The sequence below is a fragment of the Girardinichthys multiradiatus genome, chromosome 11 (genome assembly GCF_021462225.1).
Source record: "Girardinichthys multiradiatus isolate DD_20200921_A chromosome 11, DD_fGirMul_XY1, whole genome shotgun sequence".
Classification (NCBI taxonomy): Eukaryota; Metazoa; Chordata; class Actinopteri; order Cyprinodontiformes; family Goodeidae; genus Girardinichthys; species Girardinichthys multiradiatus.
Window position 1 is genome coordinate 27,798,727 of NC_061804.1, and position 17,232 is coordinate 27,815,958.

The following is a 17,232-nucleotide window of genomic DNA, read 5'->3' on the forward strand; positions in this document are numbered from 1 at the left end:
AAAAATTGGATATTTTCAGCTTGCTCAGACTGCACTGCCATATGACTTGCATATCCTGAGGCTTTTTAGAAGAACAGCCTGTCCTGAAAACATCCTGGAGACCGAAGACAGAGTTCCAGATTAACCACAAGTTAAAAACGGAGACTTTAACAGTCTACTATAGAGGAAATCTGCAAAGGATGCATCATAAAGAAGTGGTAGAGTCCTTAGATTTGAAATCTCTTCTCTTCTGTCCCAGTCAAAATAAACAGAAAACAGGGAAAATTGTCATTTGTAACCCATTAGTTTTCTCCTACAGGTGTAATGCATGCCTTCACTTTTAGATTGGCTTCTTTCAGAAATGCAACAACATGAAATTAAAACGGTTTTTGTCCATACTCTTAGACCCAAATATCTTTCCCAGTCCTAAAAAAATTATTATTTAAGAATGTTCACCATGAAAACATAACCAAATTTTCCAGACAAGTTGATTCACCTAATGTTGACGTGGCAGGTATAGAATCAGGACAGAGTGTCTTAACGATGCATTGAAGGGCCAATTAACGACAGAAACTGCTAACTTTCAGAAACTGCTGCAGTACTGTTGGACTACAAAGGGAATGATCTAATGAGAAACAAATGGTTAGCTGATCATACCAGGAGAAACAGCTTGATGTACCTGAGGGGGGTCCGAACGCAAGAGGGCACTATAGCTGACGATCTACATCAAACTTAAACTGCTAATTGGGTTAATTTGTCAGGACATGATTTTAACAGACAGAAGTCTCACATTTTTAAACAGCATCTAAAGAAAAACAAACTAGTGGACTTGTTTAGGATGTTTAAACATTTTAATTCTTGCAACAAATCTATTTCACTCAAATCTCAATAGCAGGTTTGGGTGGTACATCAGGCTGAGGTCTGGTTAAATATCCACTGCGACAGTTAGGATTTCTCAATCCGCACAGAAGGGTTTAAACTTTAGGTTGGGCCCTCTATTATACCCCTGGCTAACGTGTCAAAAGCTTTGAAGATACATTAATGTCTGTATGTAGAAGCATTAACTCAAATTGCTTCAGTCACAGGTGTCACAGTAACTGGTACGCCTAAAAATCGAGTTTAAGCAGATGTCATTTTTGTATTTATTCTTAACTTTTTCAAGTTGACAGGAGTGACATTAAGATTTAGTTTGTCCATTAGAGGCCTATCTAACCACTAGGCTGGATGATGACTAGAGATGGATAACATAATAATCTCAGTTGACATCATAATATCAAGGTGTACAATAATGCAAGTGTAAAAGGACTTCCTGGATGCAATATCTGGAAGGCTAAAATCTCTCAAGTTCCACGCATTAAAACCTAGTTTGCCAAACAAGCATTAAACCACTTTTCATCTGTATTTCATACACATACCTGGCAAAGATCAAAATGATTAACACCTTAAAGATCATGCAGAGTGGCATATGACAAATCAGAAAAGATAGAGCAGTAAAGGAAATGTGTGTCAGAAATGTCAACATGTGAGGTTAGCTAAATCCTACTGGGACTTTAACTGGGACTGTGTGGTTGCAGCACAGCTGTTAAAAATAGTTACCACAAACTACGAATCAAGGCTAAATGGATCTCACGATCTAGAACCAGTCATTCAAGGCTAGATTACTGCAGGTCTTCATGGCAGGATCTTCCTCTGCCAGTCTCTACTATCACAACTCGTTCACAATGCTGAAGCAAGACTGCTTACTGGTACTAAAACACACAAGCACATCACTTCTGTCCTAGCCTCTTTGCACTATCAGAACGTGAAAATTCCATTCAGAAAGACCCCAGGCCAGGATTTAAACCCAGGACCTTCTAGCTACAAAGCAGCAGTGCTACCAACTGCAATACCATGCGGTCACCGTGCAGCTGTCTGTGGAAACAACCCCTCCTAAACAGCAATATGCTTGGTATATCACTTCTTTTAAGTCTAGACTAACTTTTCACCCTTTTTAGGTTGGTCTTTTTCCTGGCTAACTTTCACAAATTGCCTTTTTTGGTTGCTTGGTTTTATTTTTGCCTTTTCATAATATTTTTAGGCATGATGTAAAGCACTTTGGACACGTTAAACTGTAGTTAAATGTGATATATAAATAAAAGTTTATTATTTACTTACTTACTCAGACTTATCAGATATTGAGCTTTTTAGCAACAAACATTCAAAAATGGTCTGGCATGACACAAAGGATCAATATGTGACAAAGCACCTCATAGCCTCTGATAAGAATGGCGGAGAATCTAGGACACTGTGGGCCCGGTTCTTTTCCAAAGGCCTGGAGAACCTTAGTGCATGGCATCATGGACTTCTTGAAATCCTGAGGCATTATAAATACATACCTGGTGGACCAGTAAACGGAAAATTGGTCATTAGATCATTCAAAAGAATATTGATTGAAAACATATGCCCAAGTCAACAAAGACATTGTTCACCAGACACAAAAATCAACCTTCTTCCATGTCAATGGTAATAGAACTCCACTATTAGCAAAAGTGGGTTGTTGAAATAAATACAATAATTACTCCTAATGTGATTCTTAACATGGAATGATTTCCTCTATCAACTAATTATACTCAAATTAAATGATGAAGTTTTTCTCAGTTTTAGGGCTTTTTACACATCTTTACCAGGCGTGCCAATAAATGAGGCTGTTTACACCAAGTTTACATTCGTGCATTATTTTACACAGATGGTTAGATTTTAACGCATGAATACTAAAATCCCCAGATCCTTTGATTTGCCAGAAAACGTTATACGAAACCAGCATTATTATAGCTAAAGAAACATTACTCTATCCTGTCTTAGGATTCTGGCTCCAGACACACCAGGAACAGAATTAGAGAAAGTAAACAGATGTTTGTTCAGATGGGATGTAATGATCGAGCAGGAATCCTGTTCCTCCAGCCGGTGCAGCGAAATTCCCTAAATTATCTGAAGCATCTTCTAGACGAGATTTCACTCTCTCCTGTCCAGGACCACAGCCAGTTACAGGTTTAATTACCCTGAGAAAAAACGTGTCCTTGGACAAACTCCGTCATTGTATATAGGACAGGAGAAGACACGTCAGCTATAAAATTACCCTCTTTACCACTGTAAACAAGCGAGCTGTCGACAGTCACTTCTGCGTCGCTGTTATGCTGGCCGGTCCGGTCCCGAGCAAGTTGAAGTGCTAGTTAAATGTCCGACACCAAGCAGCAGTAACATTAAAACATTTGTATTTTATCCTAGTAAACTGACGAAAATAGAAGAAGCGCTAAGAGCAGCGATAAAGATATTAATATGTACCCCTCACCTGTTCGCTAATGCGGTGCTGCTGCTGCCTGTGATGCTGCTCTGCTGCCGCCGCCTCGCTCACGCGAGTCATTGAAGCGTCACCAGCGGGCTGAGGAGCAGGTAGGTGGAGCACGTGCTGGATAGTTTGGCGCAGTGCTCGAATAGATTTCTGGGAAACGTAGTCGTTAAAAAGACGGAGGTGACGAAAGTAGCAACTAAATTGGTCCAAATTGGTAAATGGGTCCATTGTTAAGGTGGGATTTCTCACAACATACAGGGGTTGGACAATGAAACTGAAAGACCTGGTTTTAGAACAACAATAATTTATTAGTATGGTGTAGGGCCTCCTTTTACGGCCAATACAGCATCAATTCGTCTTGGGAATGACATATACAAGTCCTGCACAGTGGTCAGAGGGATTTTAAGCCATTCTTCTTGCAGGATAGCGGCCAGGTCACTACGTGATACTGGTGGAGGAAAACGTTTCCTGACTCGCTCCTCCAAAACACCCCAAAGTGCCTTAATAATATTTAGATTTGGTGACTGTGCAGGCCATGGGAGATGTTCAACTTCACTTTCATGTTTATCAAACCATTCTTTCACCAGTCTTGCTGTGTGTATTGGTGCATTGTCATCCTGATACACGGTACCACCTTCAGGATACAATGTTTGAACCATTGGATGCACATGGTCCTCAAGAATGGTTCACTCTGGCCATGCAACAGTCTGGGTGGTACGCTTCTTTGGGGCTTCTCCACACCGTAACTCTCCCAGATGTGGGGAAAACAGTAAAGGTGGACTCATCAGAGAACAATACATGTTTCACATTGTCCACAGCCCAAGATTTGCGCTCCTTGCACCATTGAAACCGACGTTTGGCATTGGCATGAGTGACCAAAGGTTTGGCCATAGCAGCCCGGCCGTGTATATTGACCCTGTGGAGCTCCCGACGGACAGTTCTGGTGGAAACAGGAGAGTTGAGGTGCACATTTAATTCTGCTGTGATTTGGGCTGCCGTCGTTTTATGTTTTTTGGATACAATCCGGGTTAGCACCCAAACATCCCTTTCAGACAGCTTCCTCTTGCGTCCACAGTTAATCCTGTTGGATGTGGTTCGTCCTTCTTGGTGGTATGCTGACATTACCCTGGATACCGTGGCTCTTGATACATCACAAAGACTTGCTATCTTGGTCACAGATGCGCCAGCAAGACGTGCACCAACAATTTGTCCTCTTTTGAACTCTGGTATGTCACCCATAATGTTGTGTCCATTTCAATATTTTGAGCAAAACTGTGCTCTTACCCTGCTAATTGAACCTTCACACTCTGCTCTTACTGGTGCAATGTGCAATCAATGAAGACTAGTTACCAGGCTGGTCCAATTTAGCCATGAAACCTCCCACACTAAAATGACAGGTGTTTCAGTTTCATTGTCCAACCCCTATACATCAGCCTGTTCAGGCCACGTGTCAATAAGAGGAAAAGGATAGAACAATGCAACAAAAAGCAATCGATTATAACTCTGATTATAGATGTGTAGTTGATAAAGACGTATCAGTGACTCTGCAATTAAACCTGCAGTCTCTGTATTGTCCAGAGGCGGACAAAGGTACAAAGGTGCGAGCAAATTTTGGGTTCCCTTTGATGGCCTGTGGCATTAGGAGCACTTAGATTTGTTTGGGGCAGTTACAAATGCAGTATTTCTATACTTGACAAGGACAGCCTTTATTATTTGAGATTTATAATAAAACAGCCATGTTTTAATACTAACCTTGAATTTTAGTATGTGTATGATTTCAAAATACCGTAACTCTCCTAATTGTTGGCTTAAATATGTAATCCTTAAACCTACACTCAAATAATATGTAATATTTGAGGGCGGGGTCAAGGGTGAGCATTAGGAATGACTGAAACAAAAGTATGTTTTAAATAAATGAATAAATGTTGCAGGTCACCAAATCTTTTCCCCTTCAAGCAAAGATATATTGCATGCGTTTAATCACGTAATAGGCTGTCTCTGACATGATCCGATTATCAAAAAAATTTTTTGCTATTCGTTTTATACGAATAACTCCTCCCACGCCGCTTTGTCGACCCTTCTTACCAGATGATGCACCGGTTGACTGTAAAGGAGTACACGCACTTGGCGGTTATACGAATATACTGATGGGAAATGATGACTACTTAAAAAAATATATAAAGAGAGAGATGCATGATTCTATAAGCTGTGCTTTCTTCATGTGATCAAACATATAATAGTTTTTACATATACACATACACCCGCCAAACAAGAACGTACAGAATAATTCGGCGAATCTGCAGCCTGTGGGTTCTTAGCTACACTTACCTAAAGCAGTGTCATTGAGAAACATGGCCGCCACCACGGGAGAAGGTGCTGCCTCAGACTCTAAAGGACCAATTTCCTCGATTCCAAGCATGGACAGTCCAACGATTCAGTACAGTATGGTTCTGGAGCATCTGGTAGGGGAAAAGAGGCCCATTAAAGAACTGAGCCCAGGAGTTATGGGGGGTCTGCCTGTGCCTCCGAAAAGCGACGAGCAGAAAATGTTAGAGAGGGGAATGGAGAGCTGCGCTTTCAAGTCTGTCCTGGCCTGTGTTGGAGGTAAACCAGCACCACACACTTTTAATCCAGGATAAAAACCAACCAAATCCTTGAGGTGTTTTCCAAGGAGATATATTCTCAGAGACCTGACCACGCGTTCTAGCTACAGTTAGTAAAACAGTAAACAAGTGCCTGTTCTGATGCGTTTGTTTTTTTTTTTGGTTTTTGTGCACTTTGACTTTAGATTGCTGATATTTTACAATGCTGGTTGCACACAGTCATTATAGGGCTTCATAACAGAAATAAATCAGTTCACGATTTCATTCGATGTTTTATTGAGTTTGATGTGATAGATCAAGAAAAAGTAGGGGGTAATTATGTATTGTTGATAGAAAATGAATGGTTTTCCTATTTTTCACAAGTGAAAATAAAACATCGAGGCATGTATTCGTATTCAGTCCTCTTTACTCCAATGCCCCTCAATAAAATGCAACCAACTGCCTTTACCTACTTGGTAAATAGTGTCCATCTTTGTGTCATTTGATATCAGCATAAATCCAGATGTTTTGTGAAGGCCTCAGAGGTTTGATAGAGAACATCAGTGAACAAACAGCATCATGAAGAGCAGTAGCTGTAAACCTACCAAGACATCGGAACCATTCTTCCACATAAACATTCAGGGCAAGGAATCAGTCAGAGAAGAGGCCAATGGAAACTCTGGAGGAGCTGCAGAGATCCACAGCACAGATGGGAGAATCTGTTGACCAGACAATGGATAGTCCCACATTTCCCAAACGTGGCCTTTAAGGCAGAATGACTAGAAGAAAGTCTGTGTTGAAAAAAGCCAAACTATGTCCTGTTTGTGGTTTTCCACGAGCCATGTAAGGGACACAGTTAACATGCAGTGGAAGGTGATCTGGTCAGATGTGACAAAAACTGAACTGTTTAGTCTTGACACTAAAAGCTATGGGGGGCAAAAACCTAATATTGCTCATCACCTCGAGCACAACATCGCCACCATAAAACAGTGGTGGCAGCATCATGCTGTGAGGACTCTTTTCTTCATCTGGGACAGGGAAGGTGAATGGTGCAAAATACTGAGATCCTGGAAGAAAACTGTATTAGAAATGTTTTTTTCCAGTGGGGCTGGAGGTTCGTTCACCTTACAGCTGTAGGTGTGTTCACAGATGCTCTCCATCCAATTTGACGGAGCTTTAGTCCCTTTGCAAAACGTAATAAGTTAAAAACCATGCATCATTTTCCTTTACAGTTATGCATTACTTTGGTTTGGTCCATTTCATAAATTTCCAATAAAATACTTTAAAGCTTGAAGTTGTAACATGACAAAGTGATTTAAGGAGGATCAACACTTCTTTATGGCCAAGGCATGTGTGACACTGATGAAAGTGTGTTCTTCATTATTAGCAGCAGTGCTTTTAGTAAGTTATTCCTATTTAAATTTAATCGTGCATTTTCTTACCACAGGGTTTGTCCTTGGAGGAGCCTTTGGTGTGTTCACAGCTGGTATTGATACTAATGTCGGCTTTGACCCCAAAGACCCCCTGAGAACCCCAACAGCTCGAGAAGTCCTTAAAGACATGGGCCAGAGGGGGATGTCTTACGCCAAGAACTTTGCTATTGTGGGTGCCATGTTTTCCTGTACCGAGTGCATCATAGAATCAGTAAGTGGCATCATTTCCTGTTATGTCCGTCTGCTTATTGAAAAATGACACATTTGGTGACATTTTGTGTCATCGTTGTGGTGTTGTGTAGCTCATTATTAAGTCATTTACAAATATACAATATTTCACAAAGATTTTATCATTACTGTTAACCCTTGATGTTTCACCCTCTGGGAAACGGTGTTATAGCGCCCTCTGCTGATTAGATTTAATTACATGGCGACAGTGACTGTGGTGGTAGAAGTTCGTCATGCAACCTGCCGGTTCGAACCCCGCTTTGTCCGTCTCAGTCATTGTGTCCTTAGGCAAGACATGTCCCCCACCTTGCCTGCTGATGGTGGTCAGAGGGTCCGGCGGCACCAATTGTATGGCTCAGGGTAGATGTGGCTACATTGTAGCTCAGCACTGTCAGTGTGTAAATAGGTGGCTGACTAATTGTAGTGTAAAGAGCTTCAGGGTCCCTGGGGACTTGATAAAGTGCTATTAAATTAGAGGCCATTTACCATAATAGCTTTCTCACAGAAAAAATAAATACTAACAAACTGAAAATTGAGGAGGGGAAACTGCAGCCTTTGTCCCCCCGATAGTTTTGTTTCTGTCCCAAGTATACAAATCCATCTCTGTTTTCCATCTGTTTGTTTTGCAGCACAGAGGCAAATCTGACTGGAAGAATGCAGTGTACAGTGGCTGTGTAACTGGAGGAGCTATAGGGTTTCGTGGTAGGTAACCCTCTTCTGTTAGGTTTCAACCCACATTGGGCTCTGTTTCATGTTGTTCTACCATTTTTTCCTTTCCTTCTGTTCTTTGTGCAGCTGGTCTGAAAGCCGGGGTCCTCGGATGTGGAGGATTTGCTGCATTTTCTGCTGCTATCGAATATTACTTACGATGAGAGGCCGAGGAGCGGCTTTATGAACAAGAACTTGTTTTATCTGTGGACTCACCGTGAGGAACCTTGTGTACATGGAGGAAAATGAATGAACATTGCCTTCAGTAACTCCGCAGGGACCTAAACAACACTTGCAGGGGATGTTCCTGTTTCCATTCGCAGAGAGACTTTGCACCATATGTGATGAAGCCACCTCTTCTCTCACAACCGCTGTTTAGCTACAGAGACGTTATACGAATTGACAGGATGTAATCAGTGGGGTTATTTATATTAAAGCTGTTTGTTTTAATCCGGTTAATGCATTCAGTAATAATTCCTGCTTTAACCTCGTAGTTAGTGATCCAGGGTATTCTAGTTTTAGTTACCTTAAGAAATCTGACATTCCCACAGGTCCTGAACTGTTCAGATCTGTGCGAGGACATTTTCTATTTGAGGGACTTTGCTGAAACATGCAAAGCTTTTTTCTTTGTCAGACTGTGTGTGCAGTATGACTCGACTAAGGGTTGTAGTCAGTATCTGTGTGCTCCTGGGTATGAATAAAAGGATGAGGTTACAGGAGGATATAAAAGGACATACGTTAATGTTCTATATCGGCGTCATTTCAAAATCTAAAATAAATAATATTTTAATAATATTCTAAAGATCTATGAGTAGATGTCAGGAAAGCTCCAGAACCTGACGTTGTGACCCCCTCCTGTCTGAGAGTCTGTGCTTACCAACTGACCCCCATCTTCATGCAGACATTTAACAAATCTCTGACGCTGTGTGAGTCTACTTCCTGCTGCAAACGCTCCACCATCATTCCATCCTCCTAAGAAACCCACCATCACAGGATCATGGTCCTGACACATAGACACTGAAAAAAAAAGGGCAACTTGGTTATCTTCTACACTGCCATCATTCAGCCTTTCCTGCCTCCAGGTGTTCAGCCAAACCCGGCCAGACTGCAACGAACAATCAGGTCAACAGCGAACATCATTTGTGTTGACCTTCCATCCATCCAGGACTTGTATAAGTTTTAAGTTTAAGGCAACAGGCAGCTAACATCTCTGCAGATCCCACACATCCTGTACACCATCTGTTGAAACTTCCACCTTCAGGCAGGCCATACCAGCAGATATCTGTTTGGAAAAAAACAGGCAACCACAGTATTGGTGTCGTTCCACAGGCTGTCAGTCTGAATAACACATGAACAGTTAACAGCAAGAGTACTCAGCTATTCCACTGGGAAACAACACAGATATTTGCTTTGTTCCAACCTGTATTCCTTTGTAACACAAATGGGAACTCATGAATAGGAAGCAACACAGCAGATTGGTGTGGGATAAACGTGTAGAGAAGTTTAAAGCAGTTTTAGGTTATACAGCAATATTGCAGGCTTTAAGCATTTTCTCGTGTTACAAACACAAACTTGGAATCATTGTGATTGGCAATATCCCAAACTTTAAACAGCTCATGTATCACTGCTCATTCCACCATCTGACAATAGAAAGAGTACTACACAACTGTAATCCTACAAGGTTGTGGCCGTCCTCCTAAACTGTGCCGGGTAAGGAGAGCACCAATCAGTGAATTAGCCTAGAAACCCCATGGTTTCACAGCTGAGGTTGGCAAATCTATAAGCAAGACAACTATTAGTAACTATTAATGGATGGAGACAATTACAGGTCAATCCTGAGGCATCCCACTAAAGACTTCCAGCATGCATGTAGCGACAGTGGAGAGGAAAACTCTGTTTTAACAGGAAGAAACCTCCAGCAGAACCAGGCTCAGTGTGAGCGGCCATCTGCCACGACCGACTGGAGGTTTGAGAAGACGGGATACAAAATAACACAGAAGCACTGGTATAGGAGTACTTTCTATGATGAAGAAAAAAGTTAATGGCTGTAGTAGTTCCTTCAGTGGCTTCATCTAGGAGAGAAGCACAGCTAAGTAGATACACTCTGAGCCACTTTTTAAGTCTATAGGATGAAAAAGAGCACATAAAAGTTAGTCGGAGTAGAAAATCAGCTAATGGCTATGTCTAGGAGAGAGACGGGGCAAAACACTGTAAGGCAATGCCAAGTGTCTGTCCTCCAGCACCCTAAACCTATATCAGCATAACTACAGAGAAAGCTCGGGATAAACTAAACCACTCTAACTATAAGCTTTATCAAAAAGGAAAGTTTTAAGCCTAGCCTTAAAAGTAGACAGGGTGTCTGCCTCACAGACTAAAACTGGGAGCTGGTTCCACAGGAGATGAGCCTGATAACTAAAGGATCTGCCTCCCATTCTACTTCTAGAGACTCTAGGAACCACCAGTAAACCTGCAGTCTGAGAACGAAGTGCTCTGTTAGGAACATATGGACCAATCAGATCTCTGGTGTATGATGGAGCTAGATCATTAAGGGCTTTATATGTGAGGAGGAGAATTTTAAATTCTATTCTGGATTTAACAGGGAGCCAATGAAGGGAAGCTAAAATAGGAGAAATATGATCTCTCTTTTTAATTTTCATCAGAAGTCGTGCTGCAGCATTTTGAATCAGCTGAAGGCTTTTAACTGCATTTTGTGGACATCCTGATAGTAAAGAATTACAATAGTCCAGCCTTGAAGTAACAAATGCATGGACTAGTTTTTCAGCGTCACTCCTGGATAGGATATTTCTAACTCTGGCAATGTTCCTGAGGTGAAAGAAGGAAAATCCTAACAATCTGTTTAATATGGGATTTAAATGACATGTCCTGGTCAAAAATAACAAGGTTTTTTACTTTATTAGTGTTGGCCAATTTAATGCCATCCACATTTATTAATTGACTAAGGCCCAGGAACTACACCCTGTGGTACTCCAAGAGTAAGCCTGGAGTAACAATTGCCGGTTGTAACGGGATAAAAAGTGGGAAAGTTCAAGGAGTATGAATGTTTTTGCAAGGCACTGTTGGAAAGAAGCAATGAGGATCCCATTTGCAGTTTGGCACATGCCATGTAGGGGACTGCAGTCATGGGGAAGAATGTGCTCTGGTCAGATGTGACCAAAACAGAGGTTTCTGGCCTATATGCAAAATGTGTAGAGGAAAACTAACACTGATCATACTATTCCCAAGGTGAAAGTTGGCGGTGGCACCATGACACTGTGGGTGTACCTTTCTTCAGCAGAGACAGAGAAAGTCGTATGGAAGAAAACCTGTTAGGAACTGCTGACGACTTGAGACGACGGGCGAGGTTCACCTTCCAGTAGGACAGCGGCTCTAAACATACAGCTAGAGCTACAGCAGAATGGTTTAGATCAAAGCATATTAATGTGTTGCAGTGGCCCAGTCAAAATCCAAAATGAAATACAACTGACAGTTTGTGGCAAGACATGAAAACTGCTGATTGCAGATGCTAATCATCCAATCTGATTAAGCTTGAATTATTTGGCAAATGACAGATATGTTTGTGTCAGTTTGATGGAGGGGAAAATAAAAAGAAAAGGTTTGTACTGTTATTGAATTGTATTGCACCGACTATGCCAAAACAAATTCCTTGTATGTCCAAAAACGTACTTGGCAATAAAGCTTTTCTGATTCTGATTCTGATTAACTTTGTGAGCACCTGCATACCACTGAGGAAACCATCCATTGCTCTAGCTTCTATCTGCCTCCTTGTGTTGTCTGTTCTGGTTCTAATCATGATTACAAGTGTTGTTTGGAAGTGTTGGAGCTTTCTTTAAATATTACAGTACTTATGCTGATATGCCCTCTTACACATTCCTTCCCTTTTGCTTTTTTCACACTTAAATGCTTCGGATCATTAAAGGTGTTGATGATTTTATTCATAAAAGGAAAAAGCTATCCAAATCCACCTGGCCTGATCTGAAGACTGTATCGCCCCCTAAACAGCCTGTTTAAACGGGCCTTTCTTTCTTCTCAGTATTTTCTGGTAGAGAACAGAACATCGTGGTTCCATCAGCTGCAGATCATCTAGGTTCTGGGGCAGCAAAGTGACCCCATACCATCACACTACCACCATCACATTTTATTGTTGGTAGGATGTTCTTGTTCTGAAATGCTGTGTTCATCAAGATGTTTTTTTTGGGAAATGTGAGACAGGCCATCATATTCTTTGTTTTGGGCCTTAAAACTCCTCAGTGAGTGTTTTTCTCATTGATCCTGTGAGGATCCATGGCCCTGGGAGAAGAAGACAGCTGTTTGAAACCATGGCAAGTGATCCCAGGTGATACTATTTCATATTAAACATTTTTTAAGCAATCAAACCTTTAAGAGTTTAGTCTTTCTTAATTAACAATAAACTGTTATTTTTTCGTAATGAGTCTGATTAGGAGGATCCGTCCAAGTCAGGTAGACATGCAAGTACAGTATGCCTCCTCCAAACTACAAGTTGGAGGAGGCATACTGTACTTGCTGTTGAATCCTTGAAAGGCTGCATGTTTGTGTGATTTGTGCCAAGAAAGCTTCTGAATGGAATTGACTGGACATGCTCATTTAGCTTGTACGGAAACCAATAACCTACATAAAATTATTTTATCTGATCAGTCTCAAATCTATCAAAACTCCATCTGAAGGGTGAATTATTTCTCTTCAACTTTAAACTATAATTACAGTCAGGGTCATACATCCTGCACGTTTTAAAAGTCTCAGGTTCATCATCATCATCTGCAGCATAAAAGATTATTTTAGTTCTTGTAGATTCATGGTGCTGGTCTCCATCACTATGGTCTTTCTCTGAGCAGTGGAATGTGCAAAAGGTCAGATTTCTGAGGGTTCATAGTGCTATGGGCTGACCAGAGCCCAGATGCAGTTGGTAATTCTACTGCATTTTTAGCAGTCAAAATGTACATACTATTATCACAAAAGATACCAGACACACCCTGGTTCAGACCAAATGCACAGCGTGGAAATGCTATACATGTTTTTATAAAAGCATGTTTTGCAATTTAAGCTTTTTTTTTTTTTTGTCTTGTAAAACATTTTATAAAAAAAACATATGTCCGTTTTTTGTCAGAGGTAATTTGGGTGTAGAACTTTTTTTAAAGTAGAAAACTTTACTCATATCCAGTTTTCAATAAATCTGTAATGTAACAAAGTGAGAAAAGTGAAGGGGTGTGAGTAGTTTCTGGTGGTACTATTGGTTTTAAAACTAAGAAAATAAACTAATGAACGGACCTAGAAAAATCAATGCTTTACCAGAGTCTGTGTGAAGCGACAGACAGCTGGTCAGGCCATAGGATCTTCTTTTTCAGCTAAATCCAGGAACCTTTCAGCAATGACGGATACTGGCCACTAGAGGGTGCAACATGTGCAGATTTAATTTCCAAACATGCTCAATCGGTTGAGTAGTGATCACTAAATCAGTTGTATAATAGGTGTGACTGCCAAAATTATGCTATATAATGCTATTAAAAATCATGTCTCCACATTTAAATAACCACTTTCTCTAAGCAGCCAGCATTAACAATACAACAGAATACAGTGCTGTAAGAAAACATATGCCCTCTTATGTATTTTTCTCTGGTTTTGCTTTTTTGTCACACTTAAATGTTCAAACATATATTAATGTTAGTCAAAAACAACCTGACAGAACTCAAAATGGAGTTTTTACATAATGAGTTCATTTATTACGGAATAGTTGTCCAAACCAACCAGGCCCTGTGTAAAAAAGTAATTGCCCCCTAAAGCTAATATTAGGTTGTGCCACCCTTGGCAGCAACAATTGCACAGGAGCGTTTGCAAAATCCATCAAGGCTTATAAATGACTCTGGAGAAGGTTTTGCCCCTTCTTCTCTGCAGATTTTTGTTTTTATTCAGGCACACTGGAGGATTTTCTTAGGAACATGTTTAAAGCCATAAGCATCTCACATAGATTTAAGCCCAGACTTTGGCTAGGCCTCTCCAAAACTATAACGGCTCTGTTTATTTTTGTCTTTTAGCCTTTTGGGGTTGGAATTGCTGGTGTGAGGATTTCCTGCTAGAGAGCAGAATTAATTACAACATGTCATCCAAGTCCTGAAGCAGTAAAGCAACCTCAGACCATCAGGCAACCACCACCATGTTTGGTTGTAGATATGATGTTCTTTGTTTGAAATGCTTTATTTGGGTGTTGTCTTGTTATTCTTCCATGGACGCCATGTTTGACCAAACTATTTTTTAATCATAAACAATAACCTTAACCGAGGCAAGTCAAACCTGCAGCGCTTTAGTTCTGGGTTCTTTTGTGACCTACTGGATGAAATGTCATGTTTTGCTTCTCTTTTTGAATTTCTTTAGATTGGAGCAAGATGTGTTGTGGTTTGAGATCTATTAGCCTACTTCATGTTGTCAGACAGGCTCCATTTAAGTGATTTTCCTGAATTTACAGGTCTGGCAGTGATTAGGCCTGGGTGTAAAAATTGAAGGTAAAAATGTGTTTAATCTGTTATTTCATCTTTTAACAAGGACCATGTCAGTTTGGATCACTTTCCCCCCTTAATAAATAAAATCATGATTTAAAAACTTCCTTTTGTATTTAGTCAGGTTATCTTTGACTAAAATTAAAATAAGTTTGATGATCTGCAACATTTAAGTTTGAGAAAAAAATCCAGCAAAAACAAGAAGTCAGTAACAGGACTAATACATGTTCACATCACTATATACGGAGGGTCACACAGACACAGAGTGAGTGCTTCAATCATTTTTATTTTACTAAAAAAAGAGGGAAAAAGTTCACATTGACATTTAGTCGCAATATTACAGCATATTGAAATTGTTCTCAAAAGAAGTAAAATACAACAGTTTTTCATTTCTTTTTATTCTTATATTAAAAATATCAAATATTACTCATCTAGCGGTGCTTGCATTTCTTAAGATATGTAGGCTTAATAGCAGAAAGGTTGGGATTTGTGTTCATTTCCTTCCTTTAATTACATGTATTAGCGCGGCGGCCCTTACAGGAGCAACCTACCTTTGTGTTACCTGGCCTGATTTCACTGACAAGCTGAACATGCAATGAGGGCATCTACACAAATCCTCCTACAGATAACACTGGTGCAGCAACACACTTGGAACAGGCTTGAATTGCAAGAAGAAGCAGAAGAAGAAAAAAGGTCAACTGTTCCATTTATTATGTTCTCCCCCTCCCCCCTCCCTCCATCAACCCTCGTGCCCTTGCATGTCTACAAAGTGAGCAGAAATTAACTGGCGGACTTACTGGTGATCTTCCCAGAACATCTTACCAAACACAGACATGATGATTAAGAAAATCAGACTAAAAAAACATCACTACCTGAATAAACTTCAAAAAACAGACTCCTTAGAGGACATCTCTAATAGCACAAAACTGTACAGGCACACATATTATATATATATATATTTAAAATAAATAGGGCTAATTTGGCCAAGACTCAGTGGGGAGGACCGTCTTTTACTCATATAGAGACACGATCCTTGCTGCTGTTTCCTGGAATGGCTTCCCAGCCTCCTAAAGTTTGTTTAGTCCCTTTAACACATACTCACACTCTCAGTGGAGAATATCCACAGTCCTACTCACACACCCACACAAACAAAGCCAGAAAAACCAAAAACGGAATAGAAACAGATGAGAAACATTATTATAAAACATGTAAATGCCGTTTTTCTGGAATGCCTCTGATCAGGAAACAAAAACTCAGCTGTTGTTCTGTGCCACTGCACCAGGCTGTGGTCTTTGGTACCCCCACCACCCGTCTGAACATTTCCTGGTGTGCTCCCAGAGAGGCTGGTCATGTTTCTGATGGGAGGTGGTTCATGACCACAAAGTGTTCTCTGAATCTTCCCCGAGCCTTTGTCTTCCTCTCCTCAGGATTGTTTGAGGTTAGGTTCTGATGGAGGATTGAGGGAAAACCGCAGAGATGAGCTGCCTGCTGGGAGCAGAGCTGAGGCAGGAGTACTGAGAGGTGGGGTCCAAGGTTTGGATGGAGTCTCTCTGTCACCCTTGTGTCCAGGGGTGGGGTGGCGGCTTTAAACGTCAGTGGAGAAGTAAAGCGTGTTGCGCTTCAGTTCGGCGAAGGAGATTGGAGGATGCTGCACGTAGTAGAGCAGCACCTGGACCTATGATGAGACAATGAGAGGTGGAGTGATTACTAATTCATTTTACAGCAGTTCTTAATGCTTCTAAACTTTTTTTCACTATCTGTCTTCTTACAACCACAAACGTACAGCAAATTGTAATAGGACTCATGTAACCTACTTTAAATATGTCTGTATGATTAGACTGAACCGCTCTGACAATATTTGTTGTGAACTGGTGCAACATAAATAAACTGAATTTAATTGAATTAATAGGATAGCCCAACAAAAAGAGGGTTAGTTATTAAGTAGGACCACTTTTTGGTAGAACCCCACCAAAGCAAATCCAGTTGCAAGTCTTTTGGGGTATGTCTCTGCTAGCTTTGCAAACCATCCAAAATAGCTTCATCTTAGATAGATGGACAGCATCTGTGCACAGTGATTATCAGGTTTTTTCACAGCCTCGTAATTGGATTTAGATCTAGATTTAACTTGTCCATTTTAACCCATGATTTTGCTTTGATGTAAACCAGCAATGTAAAGTCCAGTCCTCAAGGGGACAGTGTCCTGCAACCTTTAGATGCATTTCTGGTCCAACACACCTGAATCATCTAAAACGGCTGAATTACTTCCTCAGCATGCAGTTAGCAAGAGTCCTGCTAATGACCTGTTTTTTTGATTCACGAATACTGAAGTAGAGACAGATCTGAAAGTTGCAGGACAAGGAACTTACAGAACCCCGAGCTAAACCACCCCACTCTACTGCAGCTCTGCCTAAATTTCAGTATCTCAACTCTTTGACAACCTCTAACAA

At 40.7% G+C, this 17,232-nt stretch overlaps 3 protein-coding genes across 5 annotated transcripts in view; 1 reads left to right on the top strand and 2 right to left on the bottom strand.

Annotated features, from left to right (window-relative positions):
* Positions 1–3,432, bottom strand: part of specc1 (sperm antigen with calponin homology and coiled-coil domains 1) — a 119,442-nt gene extending 116,010 nt beyond the window's left edge. Inside the window, exon 1 of the mRNA XM_047379009.1 lies at positions 3,308–3,432. Coding sequence (XP_047234965.1) covers positions 3,308–3,379 — 72 coding nt within the window. The 5' untranslated portion in view covers positions 3,380–3,432. The remainder of the gene's footprint in view (positions 1–3,307) is intronic.
* A 2,202-nt stretch (positions 3,433–5,634) lies between these two features.
* On the top strand, positions 5,635–8,713 carry timm22 (translocase of inner mitochondrial membrane 22 homolog (yeast)). Its single transcript, XM_047378523.1, has 4 exons — positions 5,635–5,911; positions 7,337–7,533; positions 8,180–8,252; positions 8,346–8,713. The coding sequence occupies exons 1-4, from the start codon at positions 5,659–5,661 to the stop codon at positions 8,420–8,422; spliced, it is 600 nt and encodes a 199-aa protein (XP_047234479.1). The 5' UTR covers positions 5,635–5,658; the 3' UTR covers positions 8,423–8,713.
* A 6,338-nt stretch (positions 8,714–15,051) lies between these two features.
* Positions 15,052–17,232, bottom strand: part of abr (ABR activator of RhoGEF and GTPase) — a 161,685-nt gene continuing 159,504 nt past the window's right edge. For all 3 annotated transcript variants that reach the window (XR_007040244.1, XM_047378805.1, XM_047378806.1), the window contains one exon: positions 15,052–16,460. Coding sequence is in view for 2 of the 3 variants with exons in the window: in XM_047378805.1 (XP_047234761.1) it covers positions 16,371–16,460 (90 nt within the window). In the remaining variant the exon portion in view is untranslated. The remainder of the gene's footprint in view (positions 16,461–17,232) is intronic.

Bases quoted from the DNA above. Each gene is read 5' to 3' on its own strand.
- timm22 (XM_047378523.1), top strand. From the start codon at position 5,659: ATGGCCGCCACCACGGGAGAAGGTGCTGCCTCAGACTCTAAAGGACCA. The intron at 5,912-7,336 runs GTAAACCAGCAC...TTCTTACCACAG, and splicing joins TGTCCTGGCCTGTGTTGGAG to GGTTTGTCCTTGGAGGAGCC. The intron at 7,534-8,179 runs GTAAGTGGCATC...TTTGTTTTGCAG, and splicing joins CCGAGTGCATCATAGAATCA to CACAGAGGCAAATCTGACTG.